The sequence below is a fragment of the Chroicocephalus ridibundus genome, chromosome 7 (assembly GCF_963924245.1).
Source record: "Chroicocephalus ridibundus chromosome 7, bChrRid1.1, whole genome shotgun sequence".
NCBI classification, from domain to species: domain Eukaryota; kingdom Metazoa; phylum Chordata; class Aves; order Charadriiformes; family Laridae; genus Chroicocephalus; species Chroicocephalus ridibundus.
In genome coordinates, this window is record NC_086290.1 from 56803263 (window position 1) to 56826456 (window position 23194).

General features: G+C 48.0%; 2 protein-coding genes across 4 annotated transcripts; one reads left to right on the forward strand and one right to left on the reverse strand.

Moving 5' to 3' along the window:
- Positions 1 to 529: 529 nt before the first annotated feature.
- On the forward strand, positions 530 to 14058 carry UNC45B (unc-45 myosin chaperone B). Of its 3 annotated transcripts, none has more exons than XM_063341647.1 (21): positions 530 to 644; positions 927 to 1010; positions 1137 to 1306; positions 2021 to 2057; positions 2395 to 2570; positions 3128 to 3217; positions 3711 to 3878; positions 5389 to 5557; positions 5813 to 5983; positions 6832 to 7003; positions 7364 to 7664; positions 8073 to 8167; positions 9184 to 9325; positions 9870 to 10010; positions 10205 to 10332; positions 10800 to 10866; positions 11244 to 11357; positions 11465 to 11580; positions 11940 to 12057; positions 12169 to 12324; positions 13232 to 14058. In XM_063341647.1, exons 3-21 carry the CDS (start codon positions 1145 to 1147, stop codon positions 13496 to 13498), a joined length of 2790 nt encoding a protein of 929 aa, XP_063197717.1. In that variant the 5' UTR covers positions 530 to 644; positions 927 to 1010; positions 1137 to 1144; the 3' UTR covers positions 13499 to 14058. The 3 variants fall into 3 exon arrangements, with proteins under 3 accessions (XP_063197717.1, XP_063197716.1, XP_063197718.1); XM_063341646.1 differs by lacking the exon at positions 530 to 644 and adding an exon at positions 763 to 813; XM_063341648.1 differs by lacking the exon at positions 530 to 644 and adding an exon at positions 795 to 813 and having other exon boundaries at positions 936 to 1010.
- Positions 14059 to 14511: 453 nt separating this feature from the next.
- LOC134518634 (schlafen family member 13-like) lies at positions 14512 to 22958 on the reverse strand. Its single transcript, XM_063341650.1, has 6 exons — positions 22510 to 22958; positions 21478 to 21670; positions 19123 to 20231; positions 18229 to 18357; positions 16734 to 17460; positions 14512 to 16439 (listed from the first exon to the last, which is right to left on the reverse strand). The coding sequence occupies exons 3-6, from the start codon at positions 20222 to 20224 to the stop codon at positions 15653 to 15655; spliced, it is 2745 nt and encodes a 914-aa protein (XP_063197720.1). The 5' UTR covers positions 20225 to 20231; positions 21478 to 21670; positions 22510 to 22958; the 3' UTR covers positions 14512 to 15652.
- Between the last annotated feature and the right edge of the window lie 236 nt (positions 22959 to 23194).

Here is a 23194-nt window from a genome sequence, read left to right on the forward strand (position 1 = left end):
CAGTTCCCCCATTTGCTTTTTAGCTGGGATGCTCATAGGTACGCTCGGGAAGGCAAGGCCTGCATTTTGAGGGAGACAAGTTGCAAAGCAGAATTCCCTATTGACTGTAACACCTGGAAAACAGGGGCGTTTGAAAGGCTCAGCTCTTCTGGAGCTCAGTGCTGCTCTGTCTACTGGTGTCACTCAAATTGAGACCCGAGACACTCATCACAGCAGTGGGCCAGCATGCTCCGGTATGGACATCCGTGCTGGTGAGCTGACAAGCGAGGGGAGGTGGCAGTGCCGGACATGGGTGGGCTTTCCAGCGGGGTGGGCTCCCAAAGGCCCGAGGAGGAGGTGGCGCTGGGTGTGTGTCAGCTTTCTGTCCCGGGGTGTTCTGGAAGGTGCTGGGTGCTGCTGCTGGCACGGGGCCACTTGTCCCCGAGGCTCAGCTGTCTCATGCTTCCCTAAATAGAACGGGAAGAGGGTCTGAGCACTGCGACGGGGGGGCAGCTGTCCCAGCCGTGGGCTTTTTTGGCATGAAACCCCCCCCTGTTCCTGCTCCCCACCCCCTGCGCAGCTCTGCGGGCGGAGGGAAGCTGGGGTTTGTCCCGTTGGGTGGGAGAGGAGCCCCTCTCGCTGCAGAGAGGTGCTGCCCATTGCATGTAGGTGTCCCCCCCCCCTGCCCTGAGATGGGCTGGCTGCCGGGGGCCCTGGCTCCCAGCCCTCCCCAGGCGCTATATAGCACAGGGAGGGACGAGGAGGGGGACAGGCTGCGGTGACAGGTGACGCTGACAGACAGCAGGAGCTGCCAGGGCCTGCCCAAACTTGGGGGTGGGAGGCGAGCTTTTTTCTGAGCCATACGGACCCTCCATGTTGCTGGCAAACTTCGTTAATTCCCCTTTTTTTGTTGTTGTTTTTCTTTCTTTTATTAATTGACTCCTGAGGATCTACAGCTGTGAGAAAAGCTTCTGAGGAGGCCCAGCCTTGAGGAGCAATTTAGGTCCTAATTTTCCCAACTCTTCAGCCGGGTAAGCTGCTTTTATTAACGTGTGTGTTAATTATGTGTCGGTCAGCTCAGCTTGGTGGGGTAAGCAGGCGACCCCAGTGACACAGGCAGCTGAAAATGCCACACAAATCGATGTTTTTCCCTAAAGCTCTCCAGATGGAGGATCCCATCCAGCTGAAAGAGGAGGGCAATAAATATTTTCAGGCCAGTGACTACGAGAAAGCTGCGCAAAGCTACACTCAAGCCATAAAGCTCAACAAGGACAAGGCGCTGCAGGCGGTGCTGTACAGGAACAGGGCAGCGTGTTTCCTCAAAAAGGTGAGAAAAGCTCCCAGTTTGCCTGGGCAGCGCTCAGGGAAGAGCCAAGGGCTCTCACCAGCTGTGGATTGTGTGGTTTGTCAATTTATCGAACAGGGTTTTTGCAGACCGGTCTGAGATTCTTTGTTCTGGGCTTATCCTGGAGCTGGAAAGCTGCCTCCCTGCTTCAATCCTGCTGGGGCTGAGCACGGTCCCACTCAATCACTTTGAAGCAAAAGGTTTTGGCCACCAGCTTAGCGAGCTCTAGCATTGGGGTGCGGAGGCATTGCTTTTGCTATTCTGTCCCAGCACAAGAGAAGCAGAGGCAGAGATTTAGCAAAAGAAGTTCTTAGTATCTGTACCAAAATTGCCTCGGCTCCCTGCAGCCAGCTCGTAACGACCTGCGGTGGGATTTTAGCGGGTTGCTTGCGCATTCCTGAATTTTCACTCATCCAGGAGAAATGACGCCAAGCACAAAACGCAGATGGGCTGTTGTGAGTATCCCGTCCCGAGCCCCGTGCGCTGTTGCTGCATCAGCAGCAGCGTGTATCGTCTCGCCTGTATCGCAGACCTTTTCCTATCTCCCATCGGCGATGAAAAGGCGCCTCAGCCCCCATTTTTCCTGCTGTAGGCTGCTGCTGGAGTCGCTGGGGGGTCCTGTTAGTGAGAACAGAGAGGTCACGCTGTGCGTTAGCTGTTCCGCTGCTAACAAACCTCTCCCTTCTGGTTTAACAGGAGGAATATGCCAAAGCAGCCTCGGATGCATCTAGAGGTGAGGAGGGGGCCGGTTTGAGGAAGCAGAGCTGCGCTGGTGGGTGTGTTTGCCCCAGCCTGCTCTCACGTCTGCTTTTGGGGCACTGTGGCCTTATTCCTTGATGCCCACTAACGCCCAAGTGCTGAGGCCACGAGGGAATTAATGGAGAAGGCACAAAAGAAGATGCACCGATGCAGTGCATTGGCGCAATTGATGCTGATTGGGCACCAATTCACTCACAAGGTTAACGACTATGTCTCGAGGAGCTGTAGTCACTGTAAAGCAAATCACAGTTTACACAGAGGGTTTCCAAGAAGCAAACGCTGACACCTGGTGTTTTGGATCCCTTTCCCAGCTATTGACATCAATGCTTCGGACATCAAAGCCTTGTACCGGCGCAGCCAAGCTCTGGAAAAATTGGGGAAATTGGACCAAGCATTCAAAGATGCTCAGAAATGTGCCACCATCGAACCCCGCAACAAAAACTTCCAGGAGACCCTGAGGCGACTGGGGGCCAACATCCAGGAGAAGGTAAATGCCGGGGGAGCCCTCCTGGGTTCACAGACCAGGTGTGGGAAGTCCTTGCTCCGGGTTCCACTGATGGATTGTTGGTCGTACTGGAAACTCATAACGATGGAGGGGGATAAATAGGCTCCATTAGCTGGAGGTTCATACTTGATGCGTGTAAATTTGAGGATCAGATTGAATGGTTAAATTAAAAAGTGCGGCAGCTCACTCCCGAGGCTGGCCCAGTCCTGAATGTCTTCGTGTAGGGTCCTGGCAAGGAACTGGACCAGCTTTGGACTGGGGCTGGCAGTCACCACATTGACTTAATTACCTTTACGTGGGTGCTGTGAAGAAGTCCCTGCATCATTAGGTACCATGAGGTCTCAGATGATGGCTTAGGGCTGGCTCTGCCCGTGCCGATGATTGAGATGGGTAATTGATGCTGCCTGAGAAGTGACACCTATTTTGTTATTCAGCTTAGATTGTCTGTGGTTTGAGGGTCTGTGGTGTCCTTGAAGTGATAAAGGAAAATTGGTCCTTGATTTTCTCCCTCTGATGCTCCATGCGCTCTGTTGGCACAGCTGCGCATTCAGTTCTCCACGGACATGAGGGTGCAGAAGATGTTTGAAATCCTGCTGGATGAGAACAGCGAGAAAGAAAAGCGAGAAAAGGTGAGAACTGTCCTGGACTTGACAGGACAAACTGCTGTTGTTTAATGTCAGAGGCCACAGCGAGGAGCAGGAGGCTGCGTTCCCTTCCCCACCTCCCCCGGATGGAGGACGAGGTAAGGAGCTGGGAGATGAGCTGGGCTCAGACAGTTGAGAGGGGAAATGCCCCAAAGAGGCATCACCCTTGTGCTGTGGGAAGCTGGACCAAACTCCTAAAATTCCAAAGGTGGGATCAGACTGGACTTCTGCTCAGGCCCGTCTCTGCTGCCTTCCCCATGTTTTCCTCCAAGCAGTGACTTTTCATGGGCAGAGCAAAGCCAATCCCCAGATGCACCTGGAGAAACCGCCTGGTGGGGTCAGAGCTGGTCCACCGCAACCATCAGGAGATGGCCACCCCACAGCTCCCACCGGCACATCCCGGAGCTGCAGAGGGACATTTTGGAGGCTGCCGGCAGGGCCGTGCCGCTGAGCCCCGATTCTGCTGTCTTCCACCCAGGCTGCAAACAACCTCATCGTCCTGGGGCGGGAAGAAGCGGGTGCCGAGAGGATTTTCCAGAACAACGGGGTCAGCTTGCTGCTGCAGCTGATAGAAACCAAAAATGCTGAGCTGATCCTGGCAGCTGTGAGGACGCTTTCGGGCATGTGTACGGGACATAAGGCTCGGGTAAGAAATGGGGTTGCTCGAGACCTTCACTGCTATTGCCTCGCACCTGGGGGAGTGGAAAATTGCAATGGGTCATGAGGTTTGTGAGCAGTGGGGGAACATTAAGTCCTACAAGTAATATTTTTAATTCTGGGGGGAAAAAAAAATGCAAATGAGCAAGTGAGGTTAACACAAACTATTGAAACCACCCCTGTTACTGTGCTCCTGGTCTCTGGGGTCAAAGCTGTACGTGTTCCCGATGGTGCCTTCGTGGGTGCTGGCGAAGTAAAACTCGGGATGAGTTGTTAGCACATAAGCTGGGGTGAGCATGGCTGGGTCCAATCCACGTCCTTCATTGCAGGTCTCAGAAAAGCAACAAATAACAACTAACTCTGGGAAAGTTTTGTCCAGGGCTTAGATGAAGGAAAGCAGGGAGGACCTACAGGGAAGTTAAGGTTCCTGGGAAGGGTCCCAAGGTCCAGGGGTCTCCGAGCCAGCTAATACCTTACTGTACACCAAGACAGTTGTTACTAGTGTAAAGCGGCTCATAAGAACCCCTGTCTTGTTACGTGGCTGGAGGCAGGAGATGGACATGTCCAAAATGAATGCGCACGTCAGTGTAATGGGGCAAAGGGGCGGGAGGGAACTACAACACAACGAAAATAAAATCTACTGGATGAAAATCCAGTGGAGTCCTGTTTTCTTTTTCCTGAAACAGTAACTGTTGTCTTATGCAAAAAGGCTGTTCCGCAAAGCCCGCGAGGTCAGTGTGTCTCTGAACACATCTCCCCTGCGTTCCTGGTGTGCCACCATGCACGGGGACAGGCTGCGTGGTGACACTGGCTTTGCTCACCGCCAGGATGGGGTTTGTGCACCAAACGGGCTCTTTGTTAATAACCTTGCGTGAGGGCATCTTCCAAACCCAGCCACGCTCATCTCATGGCTGAGATGGAAACTAGACCGTTTCCTCATTGGAAATAGTCCGTTGCATTACTGACAACTGTAGATTTTAGGAGTTACAGAATCACAGAGTGGTGGGGGTGGGAAGGGACCTCTGGAGATCACCCAGCCCAACCCCCTGCCAGAGCAGGGTCACCCAGAGCAGGTGGCACAGGAACGCCTCCAGGCGGGGTTGGAATGTCTCCAGAGACGGAGACTCCCCCACCTCTCTGGGCAGCCTGTGCCAGGGCTCTGCCACCCTCAGGGTAAAGAAGTTCCTCCTCGTGTTGAGATGGAACTTCCCATGGTCAAGTTTGTGCCCGTTACCCCTTGTTCTGTCCCCGGGCACCACTGGAAAGAGCCTGGCCCCATCCTCCTGACACCCCCCCTTTCAGTGTTTATAAGCGCTGAGTTATCTTATTATAAATGAAAATAAGGACGAAAAGCAAAACTCTGCCTTGTACTGACTTGGGATTCACCCAGGAAAATACTTTCTTTATAGAAGCTGAGCCTGGCCTTTCCAAGTCACGCAGGGAGGAAAGGCTCGTAGCCTTCGCTAACACCTGCCCTGCTCTCTCCTTTCTGGGGCCAGGCCACCGCCATTCTGCATTACCTGGGCATTGACAATATTTGCATGTGGATGTCGGTAGACAATGAAGAAATCTCCCTGGCTGTCTGCAACCTCCTGCAGACCATCACGGACTGCCTGCTGGGCCAGGGGACGGAGGAGCATCGCGGGAAGGAGGAGGCTGTAGTGCTCGGTAAGGGGGCATGACCTGGTGGTCCTTCAGTCTTGCTGGAGGAGAAGCTGGGCGAGCAGGGAGGGCTCTGCTCCTGGGATGTCCACCTTTATCCTTCAGCTGTCCAGAATGACAACCTGCACGCAGCTCTTATCCTGGTGGTGTTGAGTGAAATACCAATGTTCCGGCCACGCAATGGCTTTGAATGGTTTTCACTGGGTTCACCTGCTCTCACAACATCTTGCAACTGGCCGCTACTGTCTTGCTTCTGTGTAGATACTAAAAAAGATTTGAGGATGATCACAATGCGTTTGCTGGACATGCTGGTCAGTAAGAAAGTCTCTGGGCAGGGACGAGACCGAGCTCTCAACCTCCTCAACAAGAATATACCGAGGAAGGACCTGAAAGACCATGACAACAGCAGGACCGTCTTCGTCATCGACAACGGTGAGTCTTCTGCTCCACCCCTGTTCTGGTTCGGGAGCTGTGTATTCTTGCCTGAACTCCTCTAGATCTGATCCTTGCTATAAAACCCGTCCTCTCTGGCTTTTTTTGGTGCGTGCAATCCCGGAGCAAAGTTAGACTTATTAGCAGGAAACAGTTTTAAGATTAAGGGGGGGGGGAAAAAAACCCGCTGTGTATGAGAGCAAGAATTTTTCTGGTTTCTACAGGCCTGACTTAATTTCTCTGGTTAGTTTATTCCAATGTATTTCCTAATGTTAGGAGGATTTGGCTTGGATAAATTGTCTGGCATAGGCAGGATGAGATGAGTTTGCTGGATCCTTAAACTACTGGTCATTTCTAAAACTGGGAGGGGCTGAGGAATTTGGGGGGGGGGTGTGTGTGTTGTTATACTAATTCCAATGCATACACGTGTTACCGGTCTGGTGGAAGTTATCAAATAACACTTCAGCAAAAGGAGGGTTGAGACACCCGGTATCGCTCAAAAAGTCGCTGACTTTTCCTCAGTCAAAGCCTCCAGCCTTGGAGGTCAGTAGGTTTAATGCTTCCTGACAAAAATAACTGACCCAGCCGGGGACCAAATGCAGAGTTTTGCTTATCTCGCTCTCAGCTGGATAAAAGCCCGATGCTGCAAATCTGTAATCTCGCCACCAGAAGCTCCTCCACAGTAAATATTGGAGTACCTTTTTTTTTTTTGTCTAAGGCTTATGTGATTAGGCTGCAAAGTAATTGAAAACTGTCCAAGCTGGCTATTTCAGTGCAAGGAACCATTAAATAGTACATTGAATTTTGGACAGACCCCTCTAACAGCCCTATCACTCCGTTGTTTCCAGGCTTAAAGAAGATACTGAAAGTGGTGGGCCAGATTCCCGAGATGCCTGACTGCCTGCCGCTGACAGAGAACACCCAGCTGACGGCCTCCGTCCTCCTGAATAAACTCTACGATGACCTGCGCTGTGACCCGGAGCGTGACAACTACCGGGTGATCTGCGAGGAGTACATCAAGTGAGCGGGGGCTGGCGTAGCGGGGCTGAGGTGGCCCAGGGGCACAGGAGGCCTTCAAGACGAGATGGGGCACTCACAATCCACTTAAATGCCAAATTGAGTCCCTGGGAGATAATGACTTGCTTGAGATCCTGCTGGATCCTTCAGCTGGGATCCTCAGATCCTTCTGTTGATCCTTCCTTCTGTGATCCTCCTGGATCACAGCTTTTGTAGGAATTTGGGCTCAGCTGTTTCCCAGACACACGTATATTTCAGCAGTGGAGCTCAGTTCCTGACCTGAGGGAGGACATTCTCTGCCCAAGGGAATGAGAACTGTAAGCAACTGCTGTTCCACATGCTGACTCCTCCTATCCCATGCAGGAGCAAAATCGACCCACAGAACATGGATAAGACGCTCCATGCCATCCAGATGGTGTCTGGAGTTCTGCAAGGGCCCTTTGACTTGGGCAACAAGCTGCTTGGCATGAAGGGAGTCATGGAGATGATGGTTGCCCTGTGTGGGTCTGAGAGGGAGATTGACCAGCTGGTGGCTGTGGAAGCCCTCATCCATGCCTCCACCAAGCTGAGCCGGGCCACCTTCATCATCTCCAATGGGGTGACGCTCTTGAAGGAGATCTACAAGAAGACCAAGAATGAGAAGATCAAAATCCGAGCCCTGGTGGTAAGGATGGCAGCCCCTGCCTCTATCGTCTGCCACGCTCACCACCTTAACCCCAGACTTGGGAGAGGGGGGAGGTCCTGGGAACATGTTGGGTCCACTCAGCTGAGCCAGGGAATGGTCCACGGTGCTTCCCCTTACAAGGAAGGGGGAGATGGCGGACCAGGAGAGCACATGGCTTATTGGTAACTTTGAAGGCAAAGTTTGTTAATGTTCCATTAAAGACATCCGATAAGAGCACAAACCCCGCTTTGCTGTGCTACAAGCTGAACGATCTGCTGGGTATTAGGGTGCTTCCTCTTTGTCAGACCTGACTTCAGGCTTTAGATACGGCATTAGGCCGCTTTGGGGCAGCGATACCAGGGGATGCATGAACCTTTCTCACTGGTGTACCCTCTTCATCCTCCTCAGGGTCTCTGCAAGCTGGGCTCAGCAGGAGGTACAGATTATGGGCTGCGGCAGTTTGCTGAGGGGTCCACTGAGAAGTTAGCCAGGCAGTGCCGAAAGTGAGTGACTTTACCTTTTCCTTCTGTTGTTCCGTACTTCGCAAGATACAGTATGTTCCTTTCCCAAGAGATCCTGCCCACGCACTGTCGTCTTTTACTGCTGCTGCCGCCTGACAGCTGACAGTGCCCCCAGAGCCGTTGCACTGGGACCAGAGCTCTTCCATGCCTGAAGCAACCACGTGGTCCTCCTGCCTCAATATCCAGATGAGCCTTCTCTGTCTCTTGCTTCCCATGGGAGACACCAGACATGGTGCTTCCCTCTCTGCCAGAATGGTACAGCCTCGTCAAGTGCTAGGTAGAATATGTGCAAGTATCTAGATGGACTAGATGACCTTTAAAGGTCCCTTCCAACCCAACACATTCTATGATTCTATTAGCAATAGGACGGGGGGCAATGGTTTAAACTAGAGCAGGGTGGGTTTAGATGAGACATTAGGAAGAAGTTCTGTACACTGAGGGTGGTGAGACACTGGCCCAGGTTGCCCAGAGAGGTGGTGGAGGCCCCGTCCCTGGAGACATGCAAGGCCAGGCTGGATGAGGCTCTGAGCAACCTGATCTAGTTGAAGATGTCCCTGCTCACTGCAGGGGCGTTGGACTAGATGGCCTTTAAAGGTCCCTTCCAGCCCAACACATTCTATCATTCTACCTTTGAAGGTGAATTTACCAGGTGGACTAACCACGGAGGTGGGATGAAGTGAGGAAGTGACTGAATGGGTGATCATTGCTGCTGGCACTGGATAGCTGGGCATCATGTGGTTCACGTGATGGTGAAGGCAAAGCAGTGTTGAGTAGCTGTCCTGGTCTGTGTTTCCCTGCAGCATTTAGATCCCTCAAGTTGGGCCATGGGAGGAAGGTCACGTCTTAGGGAAAGCATCCACAGTCTTTAGGAGCTGCAGCAGAACCTGAGTACATGTTAAGCCTGAAACCACCTCAATGTCTGTTTTTACTCACTCTCCTCCCAGAGAAATTAGTCCTGGCTCCTGAGATAGAAATGTGGATGGTTTTCTTTCTTCCAGATGGTTGTGTAACACCAGCATTGATGCCCGCACCAGGAAATGGGCTGTGGAAGGGCTGGCATATCTAACCCTCGATGCAGATGTGAAAGATGACTTTGTTGAAGATGAGCCAGCCCTGCAAGCTATGTTTGAATTAGCCAAGGTCTATCTCCTTACCTTGTTCCCTCATTCCTCTGGTAGCATCAAGTTCTCCCAGCTCTCCAGCCCAACATTGCCTTCCCAGGCAGGAGGAGCTTTGACCCCAACCCCTCACCTCTAGTTTAGCAAAATGTCTGTTTTTCCTGTGCCACGGGGACACCTCGAGGTGGTTGTCACCCTGCTCTTCTCCCAAGGCTGAGGAAGGTTGCTCTTACCTTTACTGTCAGCAACTGCATGAAAACCAAAGGTATCAAGGTGTTGACAGCATCTGATGATGTCAAACAGCCTGTTTGACCATAAAAACTTCTGGGTTTTCCTGCCCTGGGCTATAAAACTAGGCATAAGCCTAAGAAGAATTCAACTAGTGGAAACATCTCTGAACTAGTTAAAGATGTCCCTGCCTACTGCAGGGGGAGTGGGCTAGATGACCTTTAAAGATCCCTTCCAACCCAACACATTCTATGAAACCACCATGACGGCAGTCCTAAGGACTTTTTTCCTTGCTGTGTCCTCCTCACCCTCACGTGAGCTTTTGTTTTTCTGTGCAGACAAGCGACAAGACCATCTTGTATTCTGTGGCTTCTGCGCTGGTGAACTGTACCAACAGCTATGATACCAAGGAGCTGGTCCCAGAGCTGGTGCAACTGGCAAAATTCTCCAAGCAGCACGTGCCTGAGGAGCATCCGAAGGTAGGTTGTCTACCTGGCTGCGGAGCTGGGAGGGGATGCTAGGATCTGAAGACTTTCTTTGGTGTATCCATTGTCGCAGACCCCAGGCCTCCTGTCTCCGAGGCTGAAATGGCTTTGCTGTTCAGCCAGGCTTGGCTGTAGTCAGCAGGGTGGCAGCTGCGACGGGGCTAATCCCTTTCCAATGTCCCTCTCAGGACAAGAAGGATTTTGTGGTGAAGCGAGTGAAACGGTTGCTTAAAGCCGGTGTCGTCTCTGCTTTGGCCTGCATGGTGAAGGCGGACAGTGCCATACTGACGGACCAGAGCAAGGAGCTCGTTGCCAGGTGCCTTCATCGCTGTCGTGGGAGCTGGGAGCGCTGGCCAGCCCATGTGCCACCGGGATGGGTGCCTGGGCTGGCGCCTTGCTTCGTGGGGTGGTGCATTCTGTCAAGGGGGGGTGAGATAAAAGGGAGGCAGAGAAAAGATTTAAACCCAAAGGTTTTCTTAATGTCATAAAAATCCACGTTCTGACCTTGGAGCTGGCTTACAGGGCTGCCTTGCTAGGACGTATTTTGGATTTCTAGCCCTCTGTACTGGCTTTGGCTGGAACAGAGTTCGTCTTACGGGCCTGGGAACTTCTTACTGTGCCGTTTGTTGCTTCCTCCTAGAGTGCCGTGGGCACTGGGTTAAACATCTGGAATTTACCTGGTGGATCTGGCACCCCTGCTAAGCCTTAGCCCCCTCCCATGAGGGACGTGGGTTATTGCCTTCCCGCGCGGCTGTTTCACTAAGCGACGCTGTGCTTCTGCAGGGTGTTTCTTGCCTTGTGTGAAGACCCCAAGGACCGTGGGACCATTGTCGCTCAAGGTGGTGGAAAGGTGATTACTCCTATGTTTGCAGCCCAACCTGCTGTGCAGTTAGTGTCTGTTGGGAGCCTACAACGTGTCTACAGTGAGAGAACGTGGCAGAAGAGCACGAGCTGTTGTGGTGGCCTCTGGGGCCCAGACTGATGCTCCAGTCCTGTCTCTGCACGCCCCCAATGAAGCAATCTTCTTGAAACAACCCTGTGTGAGCTACAAGCTCTGGTGTGGTGCCTATTTGGGAACAAAAGCAAGGCGTCGCGGGGCGGGGGCTACAGTCCAGACCCATTTCTTCAACAGACACATCTTTACGATATTTTTAACTTATTTTAGTGTGTTATGGCCATCCCGTAAATCTTCTCAGAGGCATTGAATGCTTTCCTGTGTGTCCCTAGGCCCTGATACCTCTGGCTGTAGAAGGCACAGAAGTTGGCAAGATAAAGGCTTCTCATGCTCTGGCGAAAATTGCTGCTATCTCCAATCCAGACATGGCATTCCCAGGGGAGAGGGTAAGCTTAGGAAAAAAAAAATAAAAAAATCTTGATAATTCCTATAGCAAATGAAAATTGCCGAGACCTGAGAGCTGGAAAAGCAGTGACGTGCCTTCTCTTCTTAGGTGTACGAGGTGGTAAGGCCCCTCGTCAGCCTGCTGAACACCGAGAGAGATGGCCTCCAGAATTATGAGGCTCTGTTAGGTCTCACTAACTTCTCAGGACGAAGTGATAAACTTAGGTGAGTTTAACTGCTTTTCAACCCTCTTTCTTCCCTGTGAGTGAATCTGAATTTCAGTTCAACACATTTCTTGTAGGACTATGAAGACTGGTCAGTTTGAGCTACCGTTGGCAGAGTTACAAAGGTCTCTGAACTAAAAGATTAATAAAATAGCCAGGAAGAGGAGAGCGGTGCATTTTGCTCTAGAAAGAGGAAAGACACAAACCTAATCTGCGTTAGCTAGGGAATGAACCACGTGTCATGAGCTCCAGTGCTGCGGACACTGATTTGTTCCAAGGCCTTCCCTGTCTGCAGTTAATACTTTATAAGTTGGTGATTGCTTGTCCCATGATGTTGTTTTATTTGACTGTTCACCACAGGATGAAGATAGTCAAGGAGAAGGCCCTGCCAGATATTGAAAACTACATGTTTGAGAATCATGACCAACTTCGACAGGCAGCCACAGAGTGCATGTGCAACCTGGTGGTCAACAAAGAGGTAACGCACTGGGCATCTCCGACTTGGCCGTGGTCTGTGAGCCCCTGGGATGAGGCATTCCTAAATGTGTTGACTCTGCATATCGCGGGGTGGGGTGGTGGTTTTTTTTAGGTTCAAGAGCGGTTTGTGGCTGATGGCAATGACCGGCTGAAGTTGGTGGTGTTACTGTGTGGTGAGGATGATGAGAAAGTCCAGGTCGCAGCAGCAGGAGCCCTGGCCATGCTCACAGCAGCACAAAAGAAACTCTGCTCCAAGATGACTGAAGTGGTAAGACCATAAGCGTGACTATTGGCGGTGTAGACATACCCTTGAAGGGGCCCGGCTCAGTCATGAGTCTCTCAAAAGGAAGACGTTAGACCAGTTTGATATTGAGGAGCTTAGTGGTGGAGCTGGGACCTGGGCGTGCATGCTCCTAGTCCATCCCTGCGCAAAGCAAACCAGCCTGCCTTCTACTAGACTTCACCTCAGAGCTGAAACATTTCTACGTAGCCATTCCACAAGCTAAGTCCAGGATGTCAAGCAAGGGTAGGAATGCAGAATGTTATTCGGTAGGCGCTTAAAGCTTTTGATAAATAACCTGCTATCCAAACCATGTTTCAGTCAGAAATGAGAAGAGCTTGGTAGATAACCTACTGAGCTTTTCAGATCCCAAAACCTCTCCATGCCCTGCACAGATCTGCTGGTGCTGAGAGCTCAGACCCTGCGTAGCTGAGCGTCTGTGAAGAGCTGTGGTTGAGAACTCGTCAAGCCTGTTGTGTTGCACACACGCTGACGTTGGACACTGGGGCTTGTTAGAATAAAAGTGATGAATCAAGCCAAAGGAGGGACTGAGGAAAATCAGTGGGGGGAGTGGGTGGTCTGCTTCTGGTCACCTCAGCTGGGTCAATACTCTGATCAGATTCTTTGCACAGAGATTATGCAGGAGCCTAAACATGAAACGTGTTTCGTGTGGTGCTAGTACCATGAAAGCTTCTGACTTTAGGGGAAGAAAAATTGGGTTCAAAAGTTTGGAGTCAGGTTTCCTTAGTTAAAGAACTCATGCCAGGTCTGGTTATTTGGTATGAAGAGGTGAGTCCTTGTCCTTCCTTCTGCTGAGAAGCACCTGGCCAAACTCAGGGTCTTGGTTGAGGCATCCTTCAGATCAATACTGATGATTTCTCTCTCTCCCTTGAAGACCACCCAGTGGCTTGAAATCCTGCAGAGGCTCTGCTTGCATGATAACATGGAAGTACAGCACCGAGGACTGGTCATCGCTTTCAACTTAATCAGCGCTGACAAAGACCTAGCGAAGAAGCTGGTGGAGACAGAGCTCCTAGAGATCCTGACCTACGTTGGCAAGCAAGAAGATGACCCCAAGAAGCAGCACATCATTAACGTAGCACGTGATTGCCTCACAAGGTGCATGGATTATGGGCTGATCAAACCTCTCTCTCGGGCATGAGGGAATGAAAAGCACCAAGAAAGGCTGAATGTAGGGGTGGGGGGGGAAAGCTAGTGAGAAATGTGGAGGAGAACTATGAGGAAGATCTCGTGCCACTGTGTGAAGGCACAGAATAGTTTGGGGGGATGACTTTGGAGGATCAGAAACTGTATTGAGGAAAAGGGGGATATTTGCCTGGGAAATTTGGGAAGTGTCCATCTGAGTAATTCCCAGATGGTGTAAATCCTTTCTCGGCCCCCATTCAGCTGGTAATGACGAAAGCTTCAAGGCCCAGCAGTAAAAGTCTCGGTTGTGTTAGAAATGTGCCAGGGGGCTGCTGGAAGGAACCTCAAGTGTGCTGAAATCTGTTCTGCAACCATCTACAGTTCCTGATACTTCTGGAATTCCTAGCGATGGTGGAACAGGGAGGCTTAAATACCTTCTATCCTGTAGTCAGAAAATAGGCTGGGTTTTACTGTGTGCTTTTTTTGTTCATCTATGGTATTTTTAAACAGCCTTCGGTGGTGTGTCAAAGTGTGAGGATGGTGGGATGAATTAATAAATCCACTACTTTTGTTCCATGTGGAATTCCTGTTCTGCTTTTATTAAGCAAACGGAGAATCTAAGGCAACTCACGCTTGCATCATACCCAGGAAGCTGGAGGAATTGGTAGCACAGGATGAATTTTCACCACTCGCAAACTATCCAGTGCTGCTGAAATGGACGTGTGAAGCCACCATGAAAGGCTGTCCAAGGAGGCAGCAGGAATGGGTTAAGCTGAGGTTCACACCAGGGCACAGTGTTTGATTCAACAGGGAATGTCAAAAATATCTCAATTATGGAAGAAGCAGAATGAGAAGCAAACACCAGTTTGTCATCACATTAAACTTTATTATATAAATGTTTATATTCTATCACAGATTCCTTACGCAAGCTATGGATGACACAAAAAAAAAAAAAATCACAGACCTTTGCTTTAGTCCCTGAGGGGAAAGAAAATCTAAGCATAAAGTAAATATAATCTTATTCAGCAATGATTTAAATGCAAATTCAAGTGCATTAAAATATTTCTGATCATACTAAATGTCAGTGATCCTCCCATGATAGGCATGGCATGATTAAGCATTGAGGTTTGGGGTTTGTGAAAGGAACTGTGGGGATAGTCTTTCCTTGTATGTAGATTATGGAAAAAAAATAAGATATGAAGTGCCTCAACCTTCCTCAAGTTAGAAAAGTAAGAATTTTTAAGCCATAAGGCAAACTCACTTGGAGGGTGATTCCAGTGTCGTCTGCCTGTAACTGCATTCAGTTAAAGCACTGGTGCTTTATAATCCCACTAGGAGGGTGTCAGACTGTTCTTCCAAAATAAATGAACCACAAGTCATTCTGTGGGGGAAGAACAAGATGGTTCTTTTTTTTTTTTTTTTTTTTTTCAACCTGCCTCCAGTTTTAGGAATTTTGGATCTGTCTGTCAAAAGTACTTGGCATCTTACCTCTGTAGAGGGTTTTATCTACCCAGCGTGTCTGAAACCAAGACAAAAGATGCCATTGGTATGTAAGGGGAGTTGTGCAAAGTTTTCCCTCTCCCACTAGAGCTCCTCGTTGAAGAAACTGCCTTCTAACCCATACTGACTGTTGCTGAAATTGAGTGGGGAAACTACTGTAAAAGCCATTTATTTGTATTTCTTAGCTAGAACATGGACAGAAGGCCGCCTTTTCACTTTCCTAGATATCTGAATAGAGGCTGTCTTTTAAAAAATGGCTTCTAACACTGGATGCCTATGCTCTTTGTTTCTGAGCAGTACTGTGAGTATGGGAGCGAGCTGGTGAAAGCCAGGAAGTCTTTCGCTTTCCTGTCTTGGCATAGTGGTTTTGACTTGGCAACACACCTGCCGGCAGTCAAAGGCTGAGCATCAGATCTTGCAAGTCCTTGTAAGGAGCCATCAGGGAATTAAGTCATTCTACTGACATCCAAAGTATCTTTTATCTGCATTATTGAAACCTTACATTTGATTTAAAACAGACTGTGGAGGCTTCCCAACAATGTCTGGGCTTTTAGAGAGGACCATTACAAAGGAAATCCTTCTACTTCAGATACAGAGTAAAGAAATTTCAAATATACATTAACCATTGACCTACCAGGGCCTTGTTGGGATCCTGTGTGGCTACCTGTTCTCAGTTATAAAATAACAAATGTAGATTTAAATTGGCTCTGGATGCTACACAGACCAATATATTTTCAAAAATTTTTTCCTGAAATTGAAAGTGTTGAGGAATAATACCAAATACAATGCTTCTTTCTAAGCCAGAGAAACGACGGATGCTGTCAAGAATAGCGTGTTCCTGTAGCCCTTCCTCTGTATTTCTTAATAATATATTTGACTTCCTCATTTCTGACGCTAGTATTCCCCGGTGTGCTTTTACTTCATCATCTCTGTAGCACAGAATAGCAATATCTTTCTTAGAGTAACCCTTTTTAAGATACGTATGACAGCGTTCTGCCACATACTTTGCTATTTCATTTATGTTTTGTTTGCTTCGTACTTCCGTAGAGCCTTGCACGGCACGAGCACACGTGGCTCTGCATAATAACTCTCTCAAACGGTCTTTGGGAATATTTAGGGTAGAGTGCGTTACAATCGTTTCCATATTTTTTTTTAGATAGCTATAGATGTTGCTAGCATTACGAACCACTTTGGTTAGTGACTCGATGGGATCATGCCATTCTGCTTCTGGAAGACCAGTTGGGAAGCAGTGACTTGTCTGCAAGTAGTCCAAGAAAATCCAGAAAAAGCCGGGCTCCGGGAGATCTGCTGAGGAAGTCAGAGCCAAGGCTTTCTTATACCAATCACCTTCTCCATCTTGGAAATTCTGTGCTTCATCAATTATTATGTGCTTCACATAATTAAAGCTGCCCTTCAAAAAGGCTACTCTTGTCACAGCTTGGCAAATGTTTTTCTGCCTGCAGAAGAGATACAAGTAGATGAAAACCAATCTCTGCATTGCAAACTACTGGTTATACTTGATCAGAACAAAGTGAATGCCCATGATACTAAAGTCATATTTATTAATAGAGGCTCAGGATGTTGAGAAAAGAATTTGAGCCTTACTAAAAATGCATCCCAACTACATACTTCAAACACTGCCATGATGGTGGACCAAACAGCATACCAAATGTATTAATCAGTACTCTGCTAGTTAAAAATGCTGGTGAAAGAAAAGGATATTGAACTGAATAGCTGGAGGAAATGCTTACCGCACAAAATCTCGCAGAGGCTTGTTCTCACATACATAAAGAACTTCTTCTTGTTTGCACTGCAGCATAGTTCTTATTTTCTCTATGATCTTCAGGGCGACTATGGTTTTTCCTGTTCCTGGTAGTCCATAAACATACAGCTTCTTAGTTTTGTGAAGATTTTCTGACAGCAGCTGGTATTGTTTGATGGTCAAGAGGTTCAAAAACTCAGAACCAACATGGTCACTTAAAAAGGACTTGAAACTCAGCAGAACTACTGTGAGAGCATGTAAGAGGGCCTTCAAGTTGTCACTCCTGATTAGGCTGTAGTTTTGGGGATACATTTCTTGAATATTCAGATCCCATTCTTTTCCACAGTTAATTTCGGGAAGCAAAATCAGTAGCTTTGGTATCACGCACAATTTGTGAATATAGCCCCCAGTGTTGACTAACTTCTGCTTCAGCCTCCAGGCTATGCATCTTGAGTATTCCAACAAAGTCGGTGAGATATGATGCTTACAGATTGTATAGAGGATAGGTGGCCGATCCTCAGCTATTAGGAGAATGTCACAAATTATGTTGTGATTTTCTGGCAAGCCGACCTCAACAGCCCAACTTCTGGAAAATATCAGAACTCCCTCAGAAAGCTGCTTCAATTGTTTTTCCATTAGAATATCCAACCCTGGATGCTCTTGGAGGAGATCTTCACTGAGTTTTTCCGGAGTATATATTATTCTGTGGGATTCCACTAACAAAGCAAAGCAGAAGAAATGGCTAGTGTTCGTATAAGACATGGAAATCCAGCCCTCTAAATGATTCTGTGGGAATTAATGTTGCTGAAAGGCTACAAATACAGACTATAGCTGCCTGAAATACCTTTTTTGCGTCTTCAAAATTTTCATTAACTCCTCCACGTGTTTCCAGGTTCTTTTGCAAAGACTACTTCCTCAGGGAACTCAATCCTCATCTACCCAGGTCTCAGTCCCTTTGCTAAAAACGCCAGCACAGGACCAGCTGTTGCCAACCCTGTTTGGGAGGCCTTGTGAGTAAACAAAGAAAGACTAATGGCTCAAACGCAAAAGCCCCCGGATACCTGGCTGATCTTGCAGTGCCACAGAAATGTTGGACTGTAATCAGCAGCAGACTCTCTGCTCTGGGCCCAGCCCCAGTCACTTCACGTATTTACATTGGGCTGATTCCAAGTGACCTCCTCCTCCTGTCTTTAACATTTTTCCCTGGATTGTGAAAAGACGTTGGCATGGCTGTGACTGGTCCCCAGAGAGGCTCATCTGGCTAAGCTCCATCACTTACAAGTATCAGTAGCTGGCAGAAGATCAATCCTTGGGAAGGGTGGGTCATCAGGCATTTGAATGCAATGTTGCTGTCAGTTCTGCAGACGATTTCTGTCTCTTTCACCAGTTTAAACAATGTCTTCAAATTCATCTTTGACCTTGACCCTGCCCTTGAGATTCACATTGTAAACCTACCAGACAGTGAAAGCAATGTGTAGACTTACCTGGAAACAGTTGCTTACAAAGGTCATCGATGTTGTCAAGGCCCTGGTGTGAATAAACTGGCTTGGCAAGAGGTGGCCGCTCTGTCAGACTGAGCTCTAGCCTAAATGTCTCAGAGAACTTTGAAAGATCTGGAAAAAAGAAATAAAAACATATGATACAGCATGAGCATTTGCTGTCCCTCAGTGCAAGAGCCACAAGCTGTCCTCATCCTGATTTGAAATCTTTTGCTGTTCTTTAAAATGATAAATGCAATACACAGACAGAAACCTTGCAACTCACATGGACAGCAGCTGATTAGCAACAGAACAGGCTCAGGTCACGGACCATGGAGCTCCTCTTGGTTTCCTTATCTCATTAGCTGCTGTTGTGACCTCTAACTCTGTTAGTGATACCCTTTTCACTGCCCAAGAATTGGCCAACGAACAATTTATCTGTCCGTAGTGCTCAGCTTATTAGACTGGTGGTAGCAGTGGAGAATGCCCCTAAAAAAGCAGGAGGAAAAGTATAGATTAAGCCTGAAAGCAAATGGCAATTGCCATGGACTATGGCAATTATATAAAAAATCACTTGCACCGCGGGGTCTAACCTCAAAAGTGGTCAACTTGAGGCACAGAGAGCTCATGCTGCAAAAGCAGGCACAAGCATTGGCATTAATAAGCTGTTAGCCACCAGGACCTGCTGTGGCCTGAAGCAAGCATTAAGGAACACAAGCAGCAGAAAGACAGGTATTTAGCAAGGACCTGAAGCAGTCAAGCAGGCTGGTTTGGTCAGGCCCTCAAAGAAAACAGAAAAGCAGGTAAGATTATCTAAAGCAATCAACACTGCCAGACCAGGAGCAAGAAAATAAAAGGAAATATCGAAAATGGCAAGGGATTGTCCTGGCTCTTTTGGACCTGGATCAGCAGTCGTCATCCACGTAGCCCACTCGTATGCGCTCAGTCTCTTCACGGTGCTTCCTTCCACTAGCCATGAGTCTGGGTCTTCAGAAAACGCGACGCAAGTAAATGGCTGAATCTTCACAGCGCAGACATAGCCACAGTGATCTCCAGCCTCGTGGTATACTTTGAAAATTTTGTGTTCGTAGCTTATGTTGTGTTCATATCCACTCCCGCAGAAATGGAAAAGGGTTAATTTGTCTTTAATGGAATTGATTACGTAACTTAATTTTTTAAGGTCCTCCTCATCACTGCTGAATCCCTGCACTGTGCCTTTATCATCCACACCGATCCACAAATACCCACCACTTGTGTTTGCAAATCCAGCGATATACTGAGGTAATATCTCTTTGACACGAGTCAAGATTTTTTCAGTTGAATAGTGCTTAAATTCCACATTTCCTGACTCACTGAAAGTCAACGTCTCTCCATGTTGCAGTTGGTCCCTATTAAACAACTCGACAACAGCTTTATTTATAATGTCCGTGCCTCCTTCAACAGCCCTTGTCTTCCTGTTTTTAGCAGGTGGTCCTGGGCTAAACTCTTTCTTGGCTTTATCTTGCTTTCTTTTAAGGAATGAAACAACTTCGGTAAGATTCACGTGGGAAAGAGAAGTACCACATTTTGTGTGCAACCCAGTAGTCAGGCTACAGAGACGTGGCTTTGCACTTGTAGAGGTTAACGATGTGTTTTCACTACTCCAAGTTTTAATAAAAATCAAAATGTAATTATCTCGCTGTTCAAAGTCCAGGTATTCTCTCCAGTCTGGAAACAAAAGAAGAGACCGAAAAGTGTCTTCTAAATCTAGTCCAATCATATCTCTCTCTAACTTGTAGTTTTCATTTTCAATCTCTGCTTTTACGACACCTCCTCCAGAGTTCAGCAAGGCACACACTGCACAGACAAGGGTGTATTTTTGATCTTGTTTTGAATTTTTTGGCATCTTTTTTCTTGCCTTTTCACCAAAACATATTTTTCCAACACATAAAACTACTTCAGGATACTTGGTTACTAAATTAACGCAGACCTTCGGCTGTTGTTGATGATATTCCAACGCCATTCTGGGCCTGAAACAATTGTAAAAAAATTGCTTACTATTTATGCTGCAACATCAGTCTTCCAAAGACGTCCAAAAACATTAGCTAAACAGTGGCTGTCCTTTGAACAATAAATACACTGAGTCACAGATCTGAGGGCAACAGGGATTTTCCTCCACTTACAAAATAGAGTGCTTGCTGAAAACTCAAGTTTGTGCCAGGTGCCCAGGTGTTTATTTTTCTACCCTTGAGCCTGAGGATATAGGGACCGTGCTGCCATCTGTCCCTTTGAACACAGAAACAGCCTCAAATAGTTTCTCTACAGCCAAGCTCGTTCCCTACACCACCATCCCCTTACATATTCCTGGACTGCATGCCCCCTCCTCTTCCCCCGTAACGGCTCAGAAAAGGCTGTGCCAAGCCTCACCTTGATCTTAAGAATCCAATAATCTTACTGATTAATAACCAATAAATAATAACAACTGACCCTTCTACTTTCAGCTCTATTTGGCCACCCTTGTTAGTAAAGCGATTGAATCTCAGCTGATTGCCACTTGGCACTTGGAATGCAGGCAAATTCTTTAAAATGGTGCCAAACTGCATCTGCATCACATTTAAGCCAATTCCTCAAAATGAAATCCAGCCCCCTTGCTACAAAACATAACTGTGGTACAAAAGCACCTGGAAATAAATGAAAGTGTGCCTAGAAGAGATCTCGCCTGTGACAGGAGCACAGCTTATTTCCAGCAGCGCAGATTTGCCTTCTGCATGGCCAAATACCAAGCCAGAGAGCTGCAGGGCACAAAAACTCCAACGAGCATCTCCTCCAGATCTCACACAGGAGACAAGTTTCCTGCCTTGTCTGCCTCTCCTCTGAGTTAACTCTGCTGAGGAAAGGCGCTCTGCTCCTCCTAAGTTTGAGTTATGGTAGAACTAAAGCAGCAAGGATGTTTGTGTGGGCTAATTCCTCTACCAGGTAGAGGAATTTTCCCATCCAGTTCCATGAACTCCCCTCTAGCTTGCTGCAACAGGACAACCTGGCTGACTGCTGAGATCTCACGACTCCCCCCATGTGACAGAGAAAAGGACTTGCCCTACCTCTTCTTCTTAGCTCTGGGCTAAAACGTCAACATTTGAAAAATCAATTTTAAATCCTTAAATATTTAAGTCCCAGAATGATGAGCAGCAGAAATGGGGTACAAAGCATCCAGAGCGTGTTACCTGTTTTCTCCACTGCCCCCTCCTTCTAATAAAATTTAAGAGAAATTAAACATACTTTGTTGCTGGTTTCACTTCTTCTCTGCCAATTTTGTTCTTTCTCTTCCGTTTCCTGTGATGAAGCACCAGTGTCCACAGACTTCACTGGGTCTTTCTAGCTCTATCTGACGTTCAAAACCAGTTTTTGCTGGGAGCCCAGCTCTCCAGGACAACTATTTCCCTCCTCTTGGCACCTTTGCAGTGGCCAAAGTCTACAAGAGGAAACAGACTGTTAAAAAAATAGAAGAAACCCCCCAACTTACAGCACTTACATACGTCATTGCTTGTTTAGACTGAGAAGTTGGTGCTCCATTAAACTTTTACAGCTTCAAAGTCAGAGGTACAGTTCCGGAAGCTGGGAAGCAGGGAAGCAAGCTAGAGGGTCCTGCACAGAAGAAATGGTCTGTATATCTTCATTTGCAGCATTTGCAATATGAGGTTTGATTTTTTTTACCTTTTTGTACTGACAAAGCACACTAAAGCTAACAATTTTACACTGAAATCATGCCCATATACAACTTTCAGCTGAAATAATTAAAGTTACCAGTTAAAACTGTCTCATAACTTTTCCCCATGAAAGTGATCCATGCAAGGGGCCACTTTGGAGCATCTTCAGTGTCGCCTCCCTCCTTGGGGCAAAATTCCATCAAAGGCACTGAGACTGGGGCAATGGTGAGGGGACTGAGAACAGGGAAGGATGCACCTTGTGCGGCGGTGGATGAGCATGTCCTGGGTATCTGCTCAACAAAGTTGTGTGGTTTTGAGGGGAGATGAGAGAAAATGAAATAATGTGGAAAAAGAGCAAGCTAGCGCTAGACTGCGGAAACTTGCTTGCAGGCAGGACAGGAAAGAAACAGAAACATATTCTGTGGGCAGGATTACAGCCTCATGTACAAAGTAAACATGCCTTTTTGGCTTTTGATTCCATACGGTGTAAAAGAGTCTCCTGCTCAGCCTCCTTGGAAGGAGCCGGTATATTTTTCATTGCAAAGCAGTTTTTCCCCATTGAATTTTTCACAGCGCCCACCACAGTTACCGAAGACTTCCCTACCTTCCCCACAGACGTCTCCTCGGGGCCGCGCAGAGTCAGAATGAAACTCAGAAGCAAGTGGGCGGGTTAAAAAGCTTTGATTTCTTGAATTCCGAGCCTCCCTACGTACTTCATACGTCACAGGGCTGTCTTTCCCGCTCAGGCTGGATCCTCCTCTTGATCCCGCACAGAAAGGCCCCAGCAGGGGCAGGGACAGGAAAAGCCCTGTGGAATCCATCTCCCGAACAGGCACGCGTGTAGCGCTGGAATGTCTTACAAACTGGTGGAGGAACCGACTTACTGCTTTAAAACCACAGGATGAATTTACCCATCTGTCCTCAAACAAGTGCTTCATTTTAACTTCTATGTTAAATCATGATTCTTTTCCTTCCAAAACACCTTCTGTTCAAGTGTTGGAATACTTTTATTTCTACCACTTTTGTTTAGTTTTGTTTTATTTCTTCCCTTTTTTTTTTCCTTAGTAGTTTTCACGGCGATACTACCCCTTTGTTGCGCAGCCGTCGCTACACAACGTGCAGCCGGCAGAGCCGGGCCCTCAGGACGGGACGGCGTTTAAGGTGGTGATTTCTCACCGCCTTCTGCCTCAGTGAGAGGCGGTGCCTTCTCACTGGCCTTCTTCCGTTTCTCTGGAAGCGGAAGGGAGAAAGCGAAACGAACGGCGGCGGCCCCAGAGAAAGGCCAGGCC

Bases quoted from the DNA above. Each gene is read 5' to 3' on its own strand.
- LOC134518634 (XM_063341650.1), bottom strand. From the start codon at position 20,224: ATGGCGTTGGAATATCATCAACAACAGCCGAAGGTCTGCGTTAATTTA. The intron at 17,461-18,228 runs GTAAGTCTACAC...TTGCTTTGTTAG, and splicing joins TTGTAAGCAACTGTTTCCAG to TGGAATCCCACAGAATAATA. The intron at 16,440-16,733 runs GTAAGCATTTCC...TCTCTTCTGCAG, and splicing joins CCTCTGCGAGATTTTGTGCG to GCAGAAAAACATTTGCCAAG.
- UNC45B (XM_063341647.1), top strand. From the start codon at position 1,145: ATGGAGGATCCCATCCAGCTGAAAGAGGAGGGCAATAAATATTTTCAG. The intron at 10,333-10,799 runs GTGCCTTCATCG...GTGCTTCTGCAG, and splicing joins AGCAAGGAGCTCGTTGCCAG to GGTGTTTCTTGCCTTGTGTG. The intron at 10,867-11,243 runs GTGATTACTCCT...GTGTGTCCCTAG, and splicing joins TCGCTCAAGGTGGTGGAAAG to GCCCTGATACCTCTGGCTGT.